Source organism: Peromyscus eremicus, chromosome 9 (assembly GCF_949786415.1).
Source record: "Peromyscus eremicus chromosome 9, PerEre_H2_v1, whole genome shotgun sequence".
NCBI lineage: Eukaryota > Metazoa > Chordata > Mammalia > Rodentia > Cricetidae > Peromyscus > Peromyscus eremicus.
The window spans coordinates 54499343-54521815 of record NC_081425.1 but is presented as its reverse complement, the minus strand read 5'-3'; the positions used below and the strand labels follow the sequence as shown (position 1 = coordinate 54521815).

At 44.2% G+C, this 22473-nt stretch overlaps 1 protein-coding gene across 1 annotated transcript in view; it reads left to right on the top strand.

Annotated features, from left to right (window-relative positions):
• The window catches only part of Ebf2 (EBF transcription factor 2), a 197871-nt gene that overhangs the window by 136756 nt on the left and 38642 nt on the right, over window positions 1-22473 (top strand). Inside the window, exons 7-10 of the mRNA XM_059273420.1 lie at window positions 3978-4059; window positions 19517-19634; window positions 21320-21450; window positions 22146-22272. Coding sequence (XP_059129403.1) covers window positions 3978-4059; window positions 19517-19634; window positions 21320-21450; window positions 22146-22272 — 458 coding nt within the window. The remainder of the gene's footprint in view (window positions 1-3977; window positions 4060-19516; window positions 19635-21319; window positions 21451-22145; window positions 22273-22473) is intronic.

The following is a 22473-nucleotide window of genomic DNA, read 5'->3' as shown; positions in this document are numbered from 1 at the left end:
AGATGGCGCTAGTTGCCACAAAGATCCAGGTTCCAATTTTGTGTCCCCTGTCTGGTCCCTGACACTTTTCTCAAGAGGCCTATTCCCCCAACTCATGAGATGGCTCTTCACTGGAAGGATTGTTCCAAGACTTAGATGATGCTTTGTGTACCAAGTACACAATATAGTGTCTATTTCTCTATGGCCTCACTTTTCCAGGTTTCAGTCAACTCTGCCCCAAAATTATGAAATGGAAAATTCCAGACATGAACAACTCACGGATTTAAAATTTTATTACAGCACATTGTTATAGTTGTTGAATTTTATGAATTAGGAATTGCTAATTTCCTACTGTGCCAAATTTATAAATTAAACTGTCACATGTATATGAGAATCCAGAGAATGCTAGGGTTTGGTATTACTAGTGGTTTTAGGCATCCCTTCAGAGTTTTAGAGTGTATTCTGCAGGATAAGGGGAGAACCAGCATAGAGACACGACAATTAATCTCCTCTTCTGCTTTGGTGTACCCCAGTCCTTTAGCCATTCATCACACAGAAAGGGGCAGGGTTAGAGAGGGCTCTGAGCTCTGGTCTTCTTCAGTCACGTTCCCTTTCCTCAGGAAGGCAGAAAAAGATCTTACGGGTCAGAGGGGTGTACCTTGCCCTATATGTGGACTTTATTGACTATTTTCCTTCTTTTCTTTTTTTTCCTTTGGTCATCAGTAGGTTCTTTGCCCCAAAGTAGTTCTTTCTGCAAGGCTCTTAACTTCTGTGTTTTATTTATTTTTCCCAATCATAGAGCATTGATGTTGCAATGAACTCCAGAGTAATAAAGTTAAATGTTTCCTTTAATAGTCAGGGAGTCTAAGGCCTTGAGAAGGGGGATAGTTTGGTCACATGGCCAAGGCTAGTTCACTTTCAGTGGGTATTTGTTAGAGTGAAGCAAAGCCTTCTGGGACATGATACTGCCTCAGTGACCCAGGAATCCGGCTGGAATGCCAGGGTCTGCAGTCCAGTTGTTGACTCAACATCCCCATACCTCCTTATCCCAAAGCAAGGTTACCCTACTGTTGTTTGGTCTCACTTGTTAGGAATGCAGTCAGACTGGCGAACTGCAGTGTGCTAAGTGGTTGTAATATTCACATCGGCACTCTTGTTTGGGGAAAGTGGAAATCACTCCCATTCTAAGGAGAATCGGCACATTTGATCTGAATCTTGGAATTCTTTGGGGTTTTCTGTTTCTGAACAGAGAGGGCTGACATTCTCCAGGCACCTCTGGTTTTGGAGGAATCAAGACCCAAGGGATTCTGAGAGAATTTGTTCCTTGCAAGTTTCTCTGTGGCTAATATACGATATGGATAGTAAAGAGTTTTGTACCAAGCAGTTGGGAAAGGTGTGTGTGTGTGTGTGTGTGTGTGTGTGTGTGTGTGTGTGTGTGTGTGTGTGAAGACATCAGTAAAATATTGAGCGAGATCTGACAATGTCTGTAAACTCTAGAATTTCTTTTAATTAATTTTTAAATTCACACGTTAAAAACATCCGCAGCAGTACTTATTACTAATGTTATCATCCATTCTAGCAGTTATATATTTAATAATGCAGCATCCCTCCATCTTCCCCTCTCTCCCCCTACTCCCCTTCTCCACTGCTTCTTTCCCCTTTGTGAGCCAAATGCTAAATCCTTGGTATGCAGGGGTCTGCTGCGTAGGCTGCAAACTCAGCCCCAGGACAAGCAAGAGATTCAAAATTGGGGGTTTTCCATCCAAAGAACTGTTTAGGGTCCTAATTTAAAATGAATAAAGCCTTTCACCAGGCTGCATATTTCCCTAAATCAATTGGATTTTATGTAAACATTTATCTCTTTCGCACTTTCCCACCTACCACACCGTGCTCGAAGTAATGGCTCGGTGAACATTAATGCTTTCACCAGATCCTTTTTTTTTTGGAACAGGAGTGGGGGAGGAGAGGGGAAGTGCACGCAGGGCACACAGAATGCATTATCTGGAGGCCAGTTGTTGAAAAGCAAAACTTCAGAAAAAATCAAGGAGCAAATGAGAAGATGCACTCAAGCTGGCTTTGGCGCGAGGGGAAAGAGATAAATGACTCGGGCAGGTGTGTGCTGGGGAGCAAATGTGGTGTGGGGTGGGGGCTCTCATTTGGAAAGAGGCTCCGGCGGCGGCGGCAAGCAAGCCAAGTTTGCCGGGGAGCCTTAGAGCAGTTTAAGGTTTTGCAAGTGGTTGGAGCTGATGAGGGTGCAAATGTAGACACGTCTCTCCATCCAGAAGGAAGATGCTCGCTTCTGTCCAGCCCTGACTTCAACAAAAGCCTTTCTCCTTCTTAGCCCACCCAAGCTAGCACAGGCAGGCACTCCCTGCACTTTCGAAAGCTGTGGCAGATTGTAAGTGTGTCATACTGCGCACAGTGCTTGCACACTGATTACTTCGCCCTTGGTCCTTTTGGAGAATTTTGATCAAGACTCCCACACCTCCATGGCACAGAAAGCCATGCCTGACCTCCCGCATACCCTCCCATACAAGATGGCCCCAGAGACAAACCCAAACCAGATGTTAAATAATGCAAAAATATTTAACCGTCATTTCCAAATTTGCACCCAACCTCATTCACAGATAGGATTGGAGAGTGTGTAGCCAAATGTTTTTCAGCAAACAAAGATTTCAGAGTCTCAGGAACAAGACGGACCAATTCCTCCCCTCCATTTGTTACTGCTTACTGGCATCTTCTTGTTGGTTTATTTTTTTTCGTGAAACATAGAGTTAATTGGAGTGCTTTCCAATTCTTTTGTGTGCTTGTCGTAAGAAAACAAAAACAAAAACATGCAGAAGGTCATGTCGAGATCATCTCACCAACCGGTGCTTTTAAAATAGAATTTTCCTAAGACTGGTTGATTTCTACTTATTTTTTGTTGGTAAATCCTGGGGAAAATGTATATCTTTTCCTTTAAAGTTCTAATTCAAGGCGTAGATGCGAGAGTTCTGAAGGGACCTTGGGACTGCGGTAAAATTTCGTTGTCATAGTAACAGAAAGGGAAATAGGCCTAGCTCACCTGGGACTTCAACACTGCAAAAGCTGGATTTTTTTTCTTTTTCTTTCTTTCTTTCTTCCTTTCTTTTTTTAAGGAAAAAGACTCTGCAAGTGAAATAAATGAAAAACTTATTGTATTTTGAAACAAAATTTTAAAATAAGAATGAGGCAAATTGTTGCAAAGGTTCTTTTTGTCATTTTTTCTTGGATGGTGCAACTGTCAGAATCGAGATGCCCAGTTTTGAAAGGACACAGACCATTGAAGGGAATATGGGCTTCGAAAAAGAAAAATCATGTCTTACAAACAATAACCATGGATCGTGATTTGTGTTTCTCTGGACTGTCTCCAGAGGGACTGAGAGGTCGTTCCTATTTGCTATTAATCATAAATGCCTGAAGTATCCTTGCCCAGCGGACTTGAGCTTTAGATAATTATATGCTATTTTATGATTTCTGCACATGTTGTTGTGGGAAACTCTGAGACCACCTTCGGATGTGAGCATGATGGTATTGGGTAGAAGGCCAGTGGAAGGCCCAGACCTGCGGAGTCCCGAGTTCTGGGCCGTGTCCTGTCATTTTTCACCCGGGAGCAATACTTTCTGTACAGCAGAGGTCACTGCTGCATTCCGAGCCCTCTTTTGCAGACTGAAGGCTGTACAGATTTCAGGTGGGTGGGTGTGCAGGCCGGAGCCCAGATTGGGAACCGCTTAACAGTCCCCCATCGTGATGGAGAGAGGGGCTCTGAGCTTGCATTGAAAACATCCAAATTTGCAAATTGCAGAGGGTCAGCAGTGTTCCTCTCCCAGGCACGGCTGCTTGAAATTCCCCAGACCTGAAACACAATCGCCTATTTTTTTTTTTTTTCCTCAAATCAAATCTAATAGAACACAGATAGAGTCTCTGGTTAAAAAATGTTTACTGAAAAAAAAAAGTAACACATTGCTTTCTCTTCACAGATTCTTTTTAAAATTTTTCCTGAAGTGCAATCAGAATTGTTTGAAAACAGCAGGAAACCCAAGGGACATGAGAAGGTTCCAGGTAAGGGGCCCCAGGATCACACCTATTAAATAAGTCACCCTGTCTCCCTCCCTCCCTCTCTCTCTCTCTCTCTCTCTCTCTCTCTCTCTCTCTCTCTCTCTCCCTCTCTTTCTTCTCAAATCCATTCCTCACTGATAGCGCTAGCCATACAAAAGAAGCAGTGATGATACCCTCCCTCTACCATGATGAAGGCCTTTTTCATTTTGTAGTGTTTAGGTTTTCTGCCTAGACTGGCAGAGCCTCTCGGGAGAAGGACCAGCCTGGGATGGAGATTTGTTTTCCAGCCCTCAGGCTGCCCCCCTTGCACTCACAGCTGCCCCCAGCAGGGGCCATGTTCTTGATACTCAGCCACCTTGGGAGTTTTCAAAGCTGCTTCTCTGTGTGTTTTCTGCAAGCAACCGCCCGGGTCTTCCTTTTTTACCGGTTAACCATTCGGTGGTCTCTTAGCCTGCTGGAAGGTAGCGACCCAAGCAGCCATGGTCACTTTAAGACCGTAACATGACAACAAGACCCAGGGGACAGTGACCCAGCTGCCTGACAGTGAAATCTGCCACCGATTTCATCACCCCTGCCATTGATGTGCTGTGGAGATGGCTAATAAACAGAGCTAGGGCAAAGTGTTGGGTTGGAGTTGGGAGCAAGGCCAGCTGCTAGACTCCCTTCCTGATGATCTGAAGGACCGCGTTTAACTCAACAAATGATTCTTCTGCCATCCATGCCTGACTACTTGAGTATGTGGAGCTCTGTTCCCCATAGAGAATGAAAGTGTATGAAACCATGGCATGGAAGCTCAAGGCCCAACAAGATGAAAAACAGGGCTGGCTTCCCTCATGTCTCAAGCGAGGGAAGGTTCTAGAAGGTGAGGCAACTTGACTTCACTCCTAGGAAGATGTTGGAACTATGAGGGTTGGTGACAGGCCTCCTAGGTCATGGGTATCCAAGTGTCCAAGCTGCTGGGTTTGTGTTTTGCTGTGGCCTTGAAATGGGCAATCATTTTTTCTGTACCGGACTCCAGGAGCTGTGTGTCTGTTCCTGCCTGCCTGCTGGAGAGTGTCTATGGTGAAGCCAAGTGTCGGAAAGAGTGCTTGAGAACCAAGCCTCTGAAGAACTAACAGGGGCCTGGAGTGTAGCTCACGGGGAGGGTGCTTGCCTGCCTGGGGGGGGGGGGTCTCTGAAAGAGAAGAAAGCAAGCAAAAGAGAAAGGAGGGGAGGGGGAGGGGGAAAGGGAAAGAAAACAGAAGAGAGAAAGAATTAGTAGGCACGATGGGCACTCGTGAGGCCAGTGCCATCATGGCATCCAGTGATCTTGCTGTGACCAACACATTTTATTTTTCGGTTGTAATTGTAAGATTTAATGCTATCATCAAGCTCCCTTTAGAAAGGTGCTGCTCTCCACTTCATCACTCAGACTCTTCTGCTGGTTCATAAGAAGACAAACAGAGTCAACTAGAAACAAATGCAGTCAGTCTTCTTGGGAATCCACAGGAAGGTCCCACACAATGGAAATTTATTGCACCCAGGGTTCCAAATATTACTACATTGTTAATTTTTTTTTTTTTTTTGCTAAAGAAAAGTGAAGATTACCAGAATCTCAAACTGCCCTTAGGAGCAAAGCCTGGGGAAAAGAGGCAGGCAACTTGGCTTAGGGTATTTCACTCTACTGCACTTGGCATGGTTTTTAATTTGAAGAGGCTCTAAGAGATGTGATGAGTGTCCACTGGAACGCCCTGGCTTTTTACCCCCACCCTCCACTTTAGAAATATATTCGTGAGACAAACTCACACCAGCATCGTCTGATTCTTCAGGCCTCTGATGAGTGAGGGCCACTTTGTCCTTTGCTTTAGCTGGCTTCGAGTTAACGTTGCTGACATCAGAGTCACCAGGAAGCCTCAGCCCATGTGAGCATAGTTCAACTTCTTCATAGACAAGCAGTCTACAAAACAGCTTATGAATTCCAGGATCTAGTTATTTCCAGGGCCAACCTAACATTCCTTGCCAACTTTGTTCCACCTTTTGACTTTAAGTTGAGGTGAAGGACATGTACCGCACACATCCCCATCCTAAGTACTTTAACGTGTGCGTGCCAGCAGCTTTAACACATTGACAGTGTTGTGGTTGTCACCTGATTGTCAATGACTATCACAACTGGTTCTAGAACATTCTCGTCACTTTGTAAATTACCCTATGCTTCCTAATTCCCGTTTCTTCTCAGTTACCTGCAACCACTAATCTGCTTTCTGCCTTTATGGAAATTTCATGTAAATCAAGTCTCTGAATATTTCAGGCATCTTTCACACAGCAGTGTTTTCAAGGTTCACGAGGCAGCAATGCCTCATTCTTTTTTATAGCTGAATACTATTCCATTGTCTGCATAGATAGTATTTTGCTTACCCATTATTTAGTTAACTGACATTTGTGTTTTTATGCCTTTAACGCTTCTGTGATATTGAGTTGTTTTTGGAACATATGTTTTCAGTTCTCTTGGGGACAGAGCTAGGAGTAGCATTTCTGGATCACAGGGTAACTCTATCTTTAACTTTTTGAGAAACTGCCAAATTCTTTTTCACAGTGGCTGCACCAGTTTGGATTCCTACCAGTCATGTGTGAAGACACCAGTTTCTCTAATGCCTCACGGTTTTATTTATTTTTTAAAAGATTTATTTTATTCATAATTGTATGTGTGAATGTAAGTGCTGTGCGTGCCAAGGCCAGAAGAGGTTGTTGGATCACCTGGAGCTGGAGTAACAGACAGCTTGTGAGCTACCCAACGTGGGTGCTGGGAACTGAACTTGGTCCTCTGCAAGAGTAGCATGTGCTCTAAACTGCCAAGCCATCTCCCCAGACCTTGGTTTTATCTTTAAAATGACTCCCTGAAAAGCACTAGGGTGATAAGTCATTGCTGTTTCAATCTGCCAGTCCCTCACGACCGCGGAAAGCAATGCCAACACCTTGACATGTACTTAGCACTCACTTGTTTATCTCCTTTGGAATATTTTGAAACTGGGACTTTTTTTTTTATTGTTGAGTTGGAAGAATTCATTATGTATCTGAGACACTGGGGCCTCATTAGATGTGTGACCTGGCAGTTTGAGAATCTACTCAGATTCTGTGAAGAAAATAAAGGTCAATAAAAGCTCTTTTATGTGGGGGAGGTTTTTATGAAGAAAGGCTTGCCTATGCGCTGTCACGAGAAGTGTGATCAAATTTCACACGTGACACAAAGCTAGAGACGGTCGTGGGTGGTAGTGGAAGAGTGATCTCCAGAGAAAGGACTGGATTACATGTATCACACAGAGTGGCAAGGGTGGCGGTTCGTTGCCTCAAGTAAAGTAACTTCTGCTAGTGATCAGATACATATTTGATGGAAGAATGCTTCTGTGTAGATTTGACCATGACACACGCATTTCTAACAAAACCACAAACTAGCTAAATACTTTCTCCTCTCTTGTCATTGGTAGATCCTAGACTCTTTATTCCCCTTCCTCCGCAAACCACTAAGAATAGATCATTACATGAAACATATTTCTGTGACTGACCCCATCTCTTCTTCAGTTCTGTTCAAATCCTAAATACTGTAGGATATGTAATTAATTGATGACAATTATCTATGGAAATATATGGGTCTTAACCCTTTCTTGTCTCCAATCCCTTTGAGAATCTGGTAAAGGCTGTAGCCTTTGTGCTAACATGAAACTACCTTTATATAAAGTTCTTGATAGTACAGAGATTCCACAGAACAGTTTTCAGAGTTCCACAGGCTCCTGATCTAAAGAAATGGAATCCATTTAGTACCACGCAGCATCTTCAGTGTAAATTAGCCCATGATTACAGCACTCTGTCTGCAGGAGGCCTGCCTCAATCTCCCAGCCATTCTCTTGCCTGCAAATGCCATCTGTTCCCAGGTGACTTCTGACTTCACATCCCTAGACTTCACCCTCTTTGGGTTTATAGATAAAGTTTTAACTGTCCTGGGCTTCTTCTCATCAACGACTGATAAGTGTATGTTCAAACAGAGCTCAGCATATACCCCTGATTCATTTCCTCCTCTTTCATTGGTAAGACGTCGCTCCTTCTTTTGTCTGGCAAACCCATCTCTCTCTCCTGTGATGGGTCCCTCCTCTCTTTCCTAGTCCAATCCCCTCTCAGCTCTAATGACAAGTGATCCATTAAAACATTGCATGGACATCTACTAACTCTCAACACAAAACTCAGATCTGAAAGGCTGATAAGCGACCCTCCTCAGTATCTTTACTTCAGACAAATCTTCCACTTCAGCCACCTCAGGAAGCTCCTGCCTGTTGTCCACTGTTCACACACACATCCCGCTGCTTTCACGTCCATCTGGGCATCTTCTCACATGCTCTCTTCTCTGTCTAAGAACCCTTCACTGCCTTCTAACTGTTGATTCCTCATCCTTCAGGACCACATGTGCATGTCACTTTCTTGGGGCATTTTTTTTTTTTTTTGACTCTCCAGGGTTATGGCTTCCTTGGCCAAAGCACCATTTCCCACAACCTCTGACCATTGCCACATTTTTTGAAAACTAGTCTCTGTCTTTCCAACATATGCTGCTTGAATGTAGTTTGTATGCTTTGGTTGTTTCCTGCTTCTCACCTGTACATATCAGGCACTCTGTAGGGCTCAACACACTGTTATTCACTAAATTTTTAAGAGAGGAAAAAAAGTGGAGAAGAGAAAACTTAGGGTTTCCAGGGACCCTCGAAGAAAGGCAGAACACCGATGTCCAATGTTAGCTAAGCCAGAATGAGCCCAATCCCTTGGTTCTCTGCCATATGAATAGAGAATAGGCAGTTATTAAATTCAGGCTGTGTCTACTTCAGGTCATAGTGAAAACCTACATGCCGCCATTCAATCAGTTATTCATCCACAAATATCACAGAGAACATTTAATGTTTTCCTAAACAGTCCCAGGCAGGTGTTAGAGACCTAGCACAGGCAATTCAAATACAATCCATCTCCACCTTCGGTGGGATACAGGAAGTAGAATGCATGAGTGGCTTCCAGAGCCCAGGTCTACTTCTCTGTGGTCTTGTGGGGAAGGGGGCTTGCACAGTGTAGTTGTCTTAGTGGTGTCTGTTGGAGCTCAGCTGTGTGGTCAGTGAGTGTAACAACAGTAAGTGAAGGTGTTCTTCCCAATAGTTTACAGAACTTACCAATAATAACAGCAGATCTGTCACTCAAGATTGGGTACCCATTTCTATAGCGGGCTGGAGTGTCTTCCACTCTAGGGGCAATACCAGCTTCTCTTTTAAGCTATTCTGGTGTTGGTCTCTTTGATATGTGTCCTACCTCCAACTCAAAATGTAGAGTCCACTCATAATAGGGTAAATATTAAGATCAAGAGAGGGACTCCAGATGTCTTCAAGTTATCCCCCAATTCGGTCCCTTCAAGTTCCACCAAATGCTTTGTTTTTAGTTCCAACGGACTCTTAATGAGATAAATGAACAGCAACAACAAAAATAAAAATTTTACCGTGTGTGTGTGTGTGTGTGTGTGTGTGTGTGTGTGTGTGTGTGTTTCTGAGCCTTATAAGCTCAGCAAATACTCTGGGTCATGTCCATTTTAATTTGTATCTTTATGCTGGGCAGAGAACCATCCAGAAGTCATATCCTCTCTGACCTTAAGAGATAAGATGTAGGCAGGCAGTGGTGGCTCAGGCCTTTAATTGCAGCATTCAGGAGGCAGAGGCAGGAGGGTCTTTGTGAGTTTGAGGCCAGCCTGTTAGTTAATTAGTTCTAGGATGATCAAAGCTACACAAACAAACCCTATCTTGGAAAGAGAGAGAGAGAGAGAGAGAGAGAGAGAGAGAGAGAGAGAGAGAGAGAGAGAGAAGATGTAACTAGCTACAGAAGGACACGTGCATTTCTAGTATATGAAAAGTTATTTACAGGCTTGGTGGGGACAGATGTAGGAGCTGCGTTGGCTCTGGGATTGCATCTATTCATACAAAATAAGGTCGAGATCTCGAGGATATTTACAGGGGCTTTGGGGGAGGGGTTGATGCTTTGGAAGAGCTTGCCTATAGCAGGCCTGTCAGACTTCGAAGTGAGAAATATATGGTGCCGGGCAGAACGGAACCTCCGACATACAGATTTGCCAGTGTAAGGACTGACTGACAGCCATGGAGTCGCTGGATAATGTGATGGTCCTCCTGTTTACGTTGCAGCGGGCCTCAACCACACAAGAATGATGGGGAAATTAGCTTCTCTGACAAAAGCACCTCGTCTACACAGCTGGGTGTTCACCATTAGTCTGTTTGACTGAATGAAGCAGGAGCAAAGGCCACGGCTGCTCATGTCTTGGAGCAGGGCCAACAGCTATCCAACAACCCCTTATGATTTTTTTTTAAACCCCTAGCTCTTATATAAAACTTTTTAATGGCACTACCATCTATTTTCCTTAAATAAAAAATGTTGAATGTTTCTCTCACACCCGTTGAAGAGGGAAAAGAGAGTTTAAATTAACTCCAAATGGGACGAATTTAATACAGGCCCAGCTGCCTGCAGGTTTCTTCGGTGAAAACCTCTTGGTCTGAGAGCCGCTCCAGCTGCCGGGTGATGTCACAGCCCATCCCATTGGAAGTCACTGCGCTACCAGGCCGCAGTTCTAAACACATAATGAAAGCCACTTGACTTGGGGCCCCTCTGATCAGCAGCTGAGCCCATGATCTGGTCATAAAGCAAGCCAGGTAGTCCCTGGGACAGCAGGGATCTCTCTGGAGCTGGGGCAAACCTCTGAGGGGCCGAGGGGCTTTCCTGCTTTGTAACGCTTTTGTTGGGAAGTGCCCTGAGCAGCCTTTGCTTCCCACCTCTTGACATTCAGTATCTCAAAGGAGGTCAAGAATCAGGGCGATGCCAATTTTGACTAACTCACACTGCTGGGCGTTTTGAGTTCTTTTGGGGAGAAAGGGGACCGATGTCCAAATGGATAGTCGCATAAATAAGTTTTAGGAACGGATATGCCAGGCTTCAAACAGATGAAAACAAATTCTGAATGCTCACATGTCTCAGAGGATGAAAACTTAGGCACTCAATCCTACCCCTGTGCCCATTCTAGTACAATCAGATTCAGAAGTTTCCGGCACGCAGACCAGACAGAGCTTTCTTGCTTCTGCAACAGGAGTGCATGGCTTTTAAAACTGCATAGGAGGAGAAGACTGTGTGCTTCTGATGTTTGATGGACAGCAGGTGACTTCTGAAGTCCTTTGGGAGAAAGTGAGGTGGGAGGGGATTGTGGAGTCAAACAAAGAACTGCATCAAATGCTGTTACACGGCTCCCCCGGGTCTCCCAAAACTTTTGCTAGTAAAATACTGCCCTTGACTACAACATCCTCCTTGGCATTCCGTTTCGATGGGGAAAAGCAGTGGGATTGATGGAGGAGGGTGAGGTAGGGTGGCATGGCAAGTGTCTGTGGCCTTCGAGAAGAAGGGAGTTGAAAGTTGTGAAGCGGATGAATGGACTATAGGCTCTCTAGGGACGTCATGAATAGCTGGCTAAAAAAAGTTCTGCCTCTTTATTTCTCTACGTATCCAACCGGATTTTTTTTTTTTTGAAAGAAAACATGACCTAAAACATTTCTAGTAAGCTTAAAAAAAGAAGTAAAATATTTGATGATGTAAAAGTAAAGACAAGTTCTATTCTGAAGCCACGCTTGGCAAAACACAGCAGCAGAAGACTGGCGAGCACAAGACTTTGCTTAGGGTGACTCCGGGCTTCTGTTTTGTTTTACTTTGAAGTCAGAATAGTGCTGGGGAGATAGCTCAGCTAGTCAAGAAATTGTCTTGCAAGCATGAGGACCTGTATCCTATTCCAAGAGTTCAATAAAAAGCCGGGCACGCTGCTCACCCCATCAGTGGTGACATGGGAGGCAGAGGCAAGCAGGTCCCCGGAAGCTCACTGCTAGTTAACTGGCTTATTTGGTGAAGTTCCAGACCACTGAGAGACTCTGTCTCAAAAAGCAGAAGGCACCTGGGGTAGCCCCCTGACAGCACATGAACTCACTGCCCGCCAAAACCTGCATGGGTGCGCGCACACATACGTACACAAGCCGATCATATCAGTCACCTAAACTTGTATAACTCAAGCTTTAGAAATCTTCATGGAAATATCTATTGCTGCACGGGGACTGTCTCTGGCAATGTCTTTTCTTTATTCTGCTCCATCCTCCATGTAGGCTGCCTGAAGCATTTAGTGCCTGGGAAGCTCAATGTAAACTTGATGGCCGAATACATATGGTGCACACCACACACATATGTGTAGGCGAACACTTATATCCATAAAATAAAACCCTCAATGGCTAGTTGAAACACAGCACTGTCTGGTCAGTTATGAAGTATCTTGTCATTGATGCTGCAGCTCTTGGCGTGAACAATCCCAGAATCCTTCTTGTCTGTCTCTATGGCAACCAGTTTTGTGTTCTCGTGTTTGGAGCTTGATACTTCACGGTCCAGAAACTTTACCTATAGAGAATGTAAAATAAAGCCTCTTTCTAAGAGTCATGGGAATACTTAAATATTTATTTTTTTATGAAAAAAAATCTACGTTTGTGGGATAGGCATTTAAAGGTAATTTGGGGGACCCCGGAGTGCAGCCAACAAAGAAGAATCTAGGCTTTAACTCTGGTTTGAAAACATGTGTGCCAAGAATAAGATGGTAGGGAGAAACAAACTGTGATAGCCAAATAGTTTGTTGTTCGGCTGGGCAGCGTTAATGTGGGCTCAGGCAGAAATGTCTCGTTGGACTCTCCTCGTCAGTGATGGGAATTAGCCGGCATCTTCAAAACACAATGCGTATTTTTTCCTTACAGCGTGGACTCCCGGTTAGGTTGTCTCCCATGGCCAGGAGTCTGCCCCGATTCTTTCTCACTATAACGGTCTCCATGTCTCTTTTCTCCTTCCACAGGTGGAATATAAAATCCCCACATACAGTTGTGCTTTGGGAAAGCTGAAATAACACATAGAGCAACCGAACAGTAATAAGGGAAAAGCACATCATGAATCTAATTCCATTTCCAGATGTAAAATGTCATAAAGGTCCCCCCACCTCCCCATACTTGGCAGAACAACGGGAATTTTTGAGACCATTTTATTCCACTGCATGTACGCTTGTTCCTAGGTATGGGTACTAGAGAGGCCTCGGCAGTGAGCGAGCTATAAATGCCTCCTGTTACTGCTTTGCTGAGGCCCCACATTGAGCTGAGAGGTGTATGACCCTCCCAGAAATGGCAGGAGCCGGTGCCTGGCTAGTAGCAGAATCTGGCGTGATTTTAGAGCAAGCGCTTTAAAGATTGGGGGGGGGGGGCGGGGACGGGGGGGGCAGTATTCTAACCAGAGTCATTACTCTCTCTCCCAGGCTACAAACAATGGGATTGTTGTCTGTTCTAAAGAGCAAATCACTTAGTCTCCGCACCCATTTTTCTTCCTGACTCCTCTCTTTATCATCCTCATGTAGGCTCCATCGGAGGAGCACCTGGGCATGAGGTGAGAAAGGGTGACAGGAGAGGACTAGGCCATTCCTCCAACTTAACGTTAATCAACAAAATCATACATCGGGACTTTGAGAAGGAGAAATAGAGTCAGTTACAAAAGTGTGGGTATGAGGTGTAAAAATCACCCAAGGTCCTGGGGGATAAGTCTGTTTAGACATCTACTTGCTACATGTTTAATTTTGATACCAAAGAAACCACTCTGCTATTGGAAAATTAACTGTGCAGGCAGGTTAATGGGTGTGCCATCCAAGGGTCGCTCTCACAGTGGCCTTTTATGAGCTGGAAAGAACTCAGCTCCTGCTTGGTATAAATTATTAGGGTGAACGCCAGGCGGTAGTGGTGCTCAACTTTAATCCCAGCACTCAAGAGACAGAGCCAGGCAGATCTCTGTGAGTTCGAGGTCAGCCTGGTCTACAGAGTGAAATCAAGGACAGGCACCAAAACTACACAGAGAAACCCTGTCTTGAAAAAAAAATTATTAGGGTGAGAAGCATGGGGCTATCTTAAGGGTTATAAGAAGAGAAAAAAATAGAATTTGAAAAAGGCAATAGGTTTCCATGTGTACTTACTTTGTAAGAAGCTGCTTGAATACTTATAGGTTCTATTCTTACAACTGTCCTTGTTCTCTTTAAGGGACCACACCAGTATTTTACTTGTGTCTCTCTTTCTCTGCTAACACTGCTTTATCATTAAGTGACTTAAAATAGAGCCACGTGGAGGCAGAGGCAAGCAAATAGCTGTGGATTCGAGGCCAGTCTGGTGGACGCAGTGGGTTCCAAGTCATCCAGGGCTAGTTAGTGAGACCTTGTCTTAGAAAAAAAAAGTGGGCTGGAGAGATGGCTCAGTAGTTAAGAGCACTGGCTGCTTTGTAGAGGACCAGCATTCAGTTCCTAGCACCCACAAGGCAGGTCACAACCATCTGTAACTCCAATCTGAAGGGACATGACATCCTCTGTGGGCACTGAGCATGCACGTAGTGCATACACATACATGCAGACAACACACAAATATAAAACAAATAAATCTTTTTTTTTTTTAAAGTGAGGAAGAATGAGACCCAACAATCACATGTCTGCTAGATCTGTTTCCTGGGCTGACTCACCAAAAATTAGAGATGACAATCAAAATAAAATCAGGAATAGCAGAAGGGAAAGTCTACTTACACTGTGAATCTCACCTGCCCTTTCCTAGAACTTTGGCTCGAGTGTGTCTTGAGATGGCTGAATTGCTTACTGTTTGTGTGTTGAACTGAAGTGCCTGGGCTGAGGAGGGCCACCATCTACAAGAACCTGTGCAGGTCTGAGTGCTTTGAGCTGAAATACAGACACATCACCAGAGAGAAATAAATGGAACTTGTCACTAGTATGAGCAGCAAACACCGGGGTCCATCCCTCACAAATTATGGACATCTGTATTCCTAATTGGCATTCTTTTGGGCTGTGCCAGCCGAATGGCAGTGCCAGGAGAGCAATAGCCTCAGAAAAGATGAGATGTCACGTTTAGGTGACAAGAGACGCGGATGAGGCATAGGAGTCCTATTGTAAGGAATCTTGGTCCATATGGTTGTGATATCACTGGTGATTTGGGGTTGGAGAGACCTCCACATGGCATGTTTCCTCCAGACTGAAAGTGCTGTTTTCAAAGCAGATGGCTTTATGATCTTGGAATAACAAGTGACTGGATGGTCGCAGGACCAGAAGAGTCAATGGGAAAGACGCATACAAATAGTTAACAAGGTAATGGTAAGAAATGTTGACCTTGATTTGTTTAGCTAAGATGTAAAGATTTTTGAAGGTCAAAGGTGTCCTTGTGTAGTGTTTTGGAGTCTAGCTGTGTCTGACCCTCTAACATTAAGCTGCTGTGGCCTGCAGTTTTGAAGAGTGAAGCAAACCGGGGGGAAAGCGAGGAGGGGGAGAGAACAGGAAATGGAGTGAGGTGTTTCAGGAAGTTGTCAGGGGTTGACTGATTGATTCCAGATGGAAAGGGTCAGCCTTCATGACCCAGGAAATACTCACTAGGGGAAAGAAGTTGGCTTGTGGAAGGGGAAGGCCTGGGAGTGAGATGATGTTGGAATGCACATTCTACTTCCTTTAGTCTTAAAACATGTAGAAACCCTTACTCCTTGGAATGGAATAATATCAGTGTTGTCATCATCCATCAGAGAACAGAGAAGGAAGTTAAACCTGAAGCCTTGACTGAACCAAATGGATCTTCCCATCCATTATGTAGTTTATTCTTCAAGAAGTAGAGAGAATATGTGTAAAAGCCAGTGTTTAGGCACAGGTTTCCATAGATAGGGTCAACAACTCACGTCTGATTTCATGTGGTGGAATTTGTGAATCAAACCCCCTAATTTTTGCAAATTTAGCTTAATTGGCAAGCTTCCCTAGGTACCTCACAGCCTAATATATTTTAATATGAAAAATAGAACTTCACACACACACACACACACACACACACACACACTCATGCATACGTGTGTGCATGCACACACATACGCACATACATTTGGACATAATTTAAAATCTTGTAATAAATTTTGCAGACACTGAAATAATTCAGGTTAATTCCCTTGCTGTCACGAGAGGCCAGCACTAGCCAGCAAAAGATTAAAATTTATTTCCATTGTTAATAGAAAATAATGAAGTGCATGTGAGCCACCAGGGTATATCATTTGGGAAATGTTCACTTGGAACTGAGTCTCACTCCACCCAAAAATGACTATGATGAAATCTTCTGGCCAGAGACAACTCTACATTTTGTGGCAGGGATGCACAAGGAGTGTGGACGGACAGTGTGACAAGCTTGTGGAATGAATCAAGCGCTTCCTGAGTGACTGGCCCTCACAGCCGCGTCATCCTTTGATGGGACTGGGGTTCCCCTTGTTGTTCACAGGCTGGCTTGTTCAGGAGTGATGCCTGAAGCTCTCTCTTTCATTCTTTTTTTTTTTTTTGGTTTTTCGAGACAGGGTTTCTCTGTGTAGCTTTGCGCCTTTCCTGGAACTCACTTGGTAGCCCAGGCTGGCCTCGAACTCACAGAGATCCGCCTGGCTCTGCCTCCCGAGTGCTGGGATTAAAGGCGTGCGCCACCACCGCCCGGCCTTCTCTCTTTCATTCTTGTTTTGTGTTTGAAGATATATTTTGTGCACACGGTGGCCTGATGTTCCCCCCCCCCACATCCTACTATGTTCAGAGGTAGCATGTACATAGGCAATGTTCTTTAACCCCCACACTCCCTAATCCTGTGACAATGAAGTCTATTTCTTTCTTTGACTGGAGCATGGTCTTGAAATCACTCACTGAAATCCCTCTGAAAAGCACTCATGCCTGGTGCACTTGGCCAAGAGTAGTGGATGTCTGTTTTGCGGTCGCCACCACTGGATATGAACTATCTAGAAGACTTTTCTCAGACATTCACATGTTAACACAGACACAATTGAAAACAGACCTAAGGCTGGACAGGCTGCATCCCTGAATTGTGCGCAATTATATGGGCGATAATTTTCTGAATGACAACCAAGCTTCCTTTAAGTTTGTTCTCTGAGTCCCCAGGGCCTGTCATGACTCCTGATGTGTAGTTGGAGCTCAGTGATTATCTGTGGAGTTGAATGATTGAAACTCATTGACATCCATGTAAAATTTTCATATAGGCTACATCAGGCCCACAAAGGGTGGCTACACGAAGTGATTTGTGGAGCCATGGTCCTGGGGATTCTTTTAAACCTATTAAATTATAAGTCTTGCAAAATGTTAAAAGCCATCCAGTTGGCTGATAGCTCAGTCAGTAAAATGCTTGCCCGGAGGCACAAGGACCTGAGTTTGAAGCTACATTTTAAGGAAGCTACATGTAATGGCATGTGCTTATAATTCCAGAAATGGGAAGGTGGTAACAAGGAAGGTCCCTAGGGGTGCTGTTGAGCTAGCCTCGTCTAATTGTTGAGCTCTAGACCAGGGAAAGATGAAGAAAAGATGAGGTGGCTATCACTTGAGAAACGCCACCCACGGTTGACCTCTGGCCTACATATGCATTCACATACAAAGGAACACACATGTGCATGTGCACACACACATGCATATGCAGACACACACATGTGTGTGCACACACACACATACACACACACACACACACACACACACACACACACACACACACACACACACATGTCCCTGAAATTCTGTTCAGGGCAAAAGAAAACATAGGGAGAGATGATTATTGCTTGGAATTATACCTGACTGGGAAGTGATATGAAATCATTTTCTGAAGGGATAAAATATTCTATCTCATGAGAAGAGAATGGATTATGCAGTGAAGTTTTACCTCACACCTTGAATACTTTAGTTTTTTCTGATATGCGGAATGGGGAGGTGACCACGGTATAGACGAGAGCAGCAACATTTGAACAGGGTTTGAAGTTGAATGATGGGGTCCCAAATTTTATTATGCTGGTCTGTCGTTTTATTTGCTTGAAATTATTTCATAATAAAAAGCGTTTTTAAGTAGCAGTGAATTATTTCATATTAAGATATAAGCAAGGTCGGGTTCCTCCGACCTCCTCTGCCATTTAATAAGTTGGGAAGGCGTGGCAGGACAATTACCGGGGCTATCCAGAGATTGCAGTGGGGCCATAGGCAGAAAGAGTCATTCGGAAGCCCAGCTCATGAGATTACTCAATGCCCTTCCTGGAAAGATCTATACATATTCATGAGCATGTACATAACAAGTCTCTTTCTCCAAAGAGCCGCAGAAAAGCTGCTGTGCACAGCCACATGAGTTGAGAAGCAGTGTTCCATCCGGGACACTCTTCTTCCTGGGTCAAGTCCGAGGGTGGTAGGTGTGGCCAGGCATGCTTTCTTCCACCTCTTTGCTCAGCTCTGCCTTCGAACTTCTTTCACAATCTAAGTAGCAGGATATATATAATATATATATATATATATATATATATATATATATATATATATATATATATATTAGCATTAAATTCCATGGCATTTGTGCCTGGCTTGCAATATGTATTAGCTGCCATTCTGCAGTCCTCTGAGAGCAGTGGTGTGGCTAGGCCTTCCAGTTGCTGTGATTATTAGTGCTAATATCTCCCTTTCTAGAACCTTCTCCAGAGTTTAGACCCTGGCAGAATTGCAATGGATAATGCCATCCATCTCAGTAACTGGGAAATGGAGGCAGGAGGGAGGCGAACGGGACACAAGTCATTATAATTTGGCCTGTTTCCCATTGTGCCAAATGCTTTGCATGCACCAACTCATTTGATCTCATTCAGTCCTGCAAGGCAGACAGTGTTATTTGTGTTTCCTAGATAGGAAAAACTGAGATTTTTGAAAAGGCTCAGTGATCTGTCCATAGGTTTACGTTAGGAGAAGTGGCCCGGGATTTCGATTCAGTTTTCACTCCAAGTTCTTGCTCTTCATCACTCCACACCCACCCCTGCCCTTTCCTCCAGTTAGACACTAAACATCCAGTATCTCCCACACTGCACTTGGAGAACCTTATCTTCTCACAGAGTCTTTATCACTGTTCACTCATGCACAGGGACACTGGAGACTACTGATCAGCCAGTGTTCCAATGACCACGTCTGAGGCGCAGGATCCCCATTTCCAAGCTTGGAGACGTGAGCTTCCTTGATGGAGGTGCTGGCTTAGCTCTTGCATTGCACTGTCTGCACCTGTGACCTCGGCTGGAGGACAGTCCCGCTGGTGATGAGGTTCCTGGAATCAGCAGGCAGAAAGCTCATTTCTCTTGTCATGGCACAGACAGAGTTTGAACTCAAAGACATGAAAATGAAAACCCGTGGGCCAACGGCTGCCTCTTGTTCCACTCCGAAATTCTGTCCTGTCTCCCCCTTGCCTTGTGGAAGCCTTCCACGAGGGTTCCCGGTACGTCGACAGCCTGGTGTGAGACTGACCGAGCTCTCCCCTTTTTGCTTTAAATGCAGGTTGTGTTGTCAACAACAGTAAATGTGGACGGACATGTGCTTGCTGTTTCTGACAACATGTTTGTACATAACAACTCTAAGCACGGAAGGAGAGCGAGACGGCTTGACCCGTCAGAAGGTAGGGCTGGGAGCCAATGCGGATCAAGTGTCTTGGATCTAGTTTCCATCGTTTGTTTGTTTATAGATAAAGCCTCTAGCCCAGGCTGATCCAGAACTCACTATCTAGCTGAGAAATGCCCTTGAACTCCTGATCTTCCTACCTCTACCTCCCTAGTGCTGGAATTACAGGCGTCTACCATCACATTCAGTATGTGCGGTCCTGGGGATCGAACATGGGGCCTCTTGTATGCTAAGCAAGCACTCTACCACCTGAGCCACATCCCGGCCCCCCTGTGCTGCTGTAAACACTGACTTCAATCTGCACCATCAGCTGACTGCAGTCCACCCCACTCCACTCCCAGCCAGCACTCAGGTTCCTGCACCTCTCTGTCTCTTCCATTCCAATCTGTGTTTTTCTTTCAGCGAGGCTGGTATTTCAGGCAATCGCAGGCCTATGACATCTTAGTTAAACAGGAACAGTACAGTGCCAGACGTGTATGAATAAGTGTCAGATGTGCCCTTAAACAGATTGTGGGCAAAACAAAACAATGTGTGGAGTGAAACTGACACTAATTGATTTTTGTTTGCTTGGACAAGAAGAAATCATGGGCTGCTCTGGGTAGTTTTCCAAGTGCATTAAACTAATTAGAAATACTGGTAACTGTTAAATTTCAAGTTGTCCAAAAAATTAAAGTATATCCATGGACAACCTGACAAACCTGAGTGAATTCCATTTCATTTGCTTCCTCCCCCCCTTTTTTTTTTGCCTCCCCACACACTTACCGGTGTTAGAAAACCTCATGATATAGACAAGAGTCAAATCCAGCTATGATTTTAATGTTGATGCTTTTCTAGATGTTGCCCACCAGCCCTCTTCCCAACTCAGCCCTTAAAATGTATCTTATATCATTTTAAATAGGAATTAATGAACTGAAAGAAAATGATTGAATCGGTAAAGAATTTGGAGTGGTGTTAATTCTCCCACAGTGGGCACTGAAGGGGAAGAAGAAAATCCCAGAGTTCAGAGCTCTGAGTTGCTTTTGACTGATTGGATGTGATTGACTGGCCGTTCAAAGGGGGGCTCATGTTTTTGGAGTCCTGCCAAAGTTCTCCTCCACCTTTGACCCTGTCAGCTTTGGAAATGGAGTGATGGATTGACTTTAGTTATGGCCAGAACACTGTATTGGGTTCCAGTTGGGATGCAAAGTCCAGGGGCCTTGAACATATGCAGGAAGGGAGGAAACTCCGTTCCACAGAGTTGGGAGAGCGAGTAGAGGTTGTCTCTAGGTGGGGTTGAGCAAACCCTTCAACTGCGATAGATCCTGTTTCCTTCTTCTCTCCCCAGCCTGTTAACAAGCCTTGTAAATCTTAACATTGTAGGGCAGAGGAGGTGGGGAGAGAAAAGGGCTTTACACTTTTCTAGAGTGATCAACATATAAAAATATGGGCAAAAACAACAGAGTTTTAAAAACACCCTTTGCACAATTAGCTAAGTGTTTCAGTCTTTCATACATAATGGCCAACTCATTAAGCTTTAATGACCTGGTTAAAACCAACATCCAATTAGGGAAGGATGGCAAATCAACACAGCTCAACTTGAACTTCTTGGAATGACCAACAGCTTTCCAGGACAGTACCTTTCCCAAACTCCAGACATCACCAACAAAGGACACAGAGCTGATTTTGTTCTTTTTCGTCTTCCAGCTACACCCTGCATCAAAGCCATCAGCCCAAGTGAGGGCTGGACCACAGGAGGAGCCATGGTCATCATCATTGGTGACAACTTCTTTGATGGTCTCCAAGTTGTGTTTGGTACCATGCTTGTATGGAGTGAGGTAGGTTGAAGCCCTTTGCTTCCATGGTCTCCTTTGGCTCCACGATTCTCTTGGTCTTGGGGAACTAGCAATTCCTAGTGCAGCAGTCCCATGAACACTCAGTCTGTGTACCTACTATGAGCAAGACACCCAGGGCATCCAGACATGGAAGTCGTAACATTTGAGGAATGAATTCCTTAAAATGATAAATACCCATTGCAGTATTATATAAGATGGTTAAAAAATTAGTCTAAATATTGGCTCATAGGAGAGTGATGGAGAAAAAAATTAAGGTATCTTTCCACCATTGAAAATTATGTTTTGGAAAAAATTCTAATGATACCAGAGAAGAGCATGTTTATTCTATGATGCTGAGTGGGAAAAAGTCAGAGTAACAGTGGATATGTATAATCTAATTCTGTGACACACAGCCATTGAAATGTCTGGGCAACACACCAGATCTTAATATTGGTTGTCTCTGCATAAAATATAATTTTAAATTTCTTTGCATAGTTCTGTAAATTCCAAATTTTCTAAATTGGATGTGTTTGACTTACAATTTATAATCAGCAAAACCAACTAAGCACATTACCAAAAGAGAAGTATGGGTGATGAGCTGGGCTTGGCAATTGCCAAACTAATACATGAGGCCATAAGCAGCGGCCTCTTTGGTGGTTTGTTTAGTGACTGTCTTTCCTTGTCTCTTCACTTCTCAGCTTATAACCCCTCATGCCATCAGAGTACAGACCCCTCCCAGGCACATCCCTGGAGTTGTGGAAGTGACACTATCTTATAAATCCAAACAGTTCTGCAAAGGAGCCCCAGGCAGGTTCATTTACACAGGTAAGAAAGAAAATGATTTCTAAGACAGCTGGTTCCTAGTTCGTCTTTGCTCCAGTTACCACTATGTCTGTAATCAGTCCAGTTATTCTAGGTCTTTCTGGTACTGAAGGAAGAATGGACGGAGTGACAGACATGAAATGGGAACATTCAGACTCAATTCTAAGTTTGAACTTTACACGAGAGGCTTCTGTATGGTCTGAT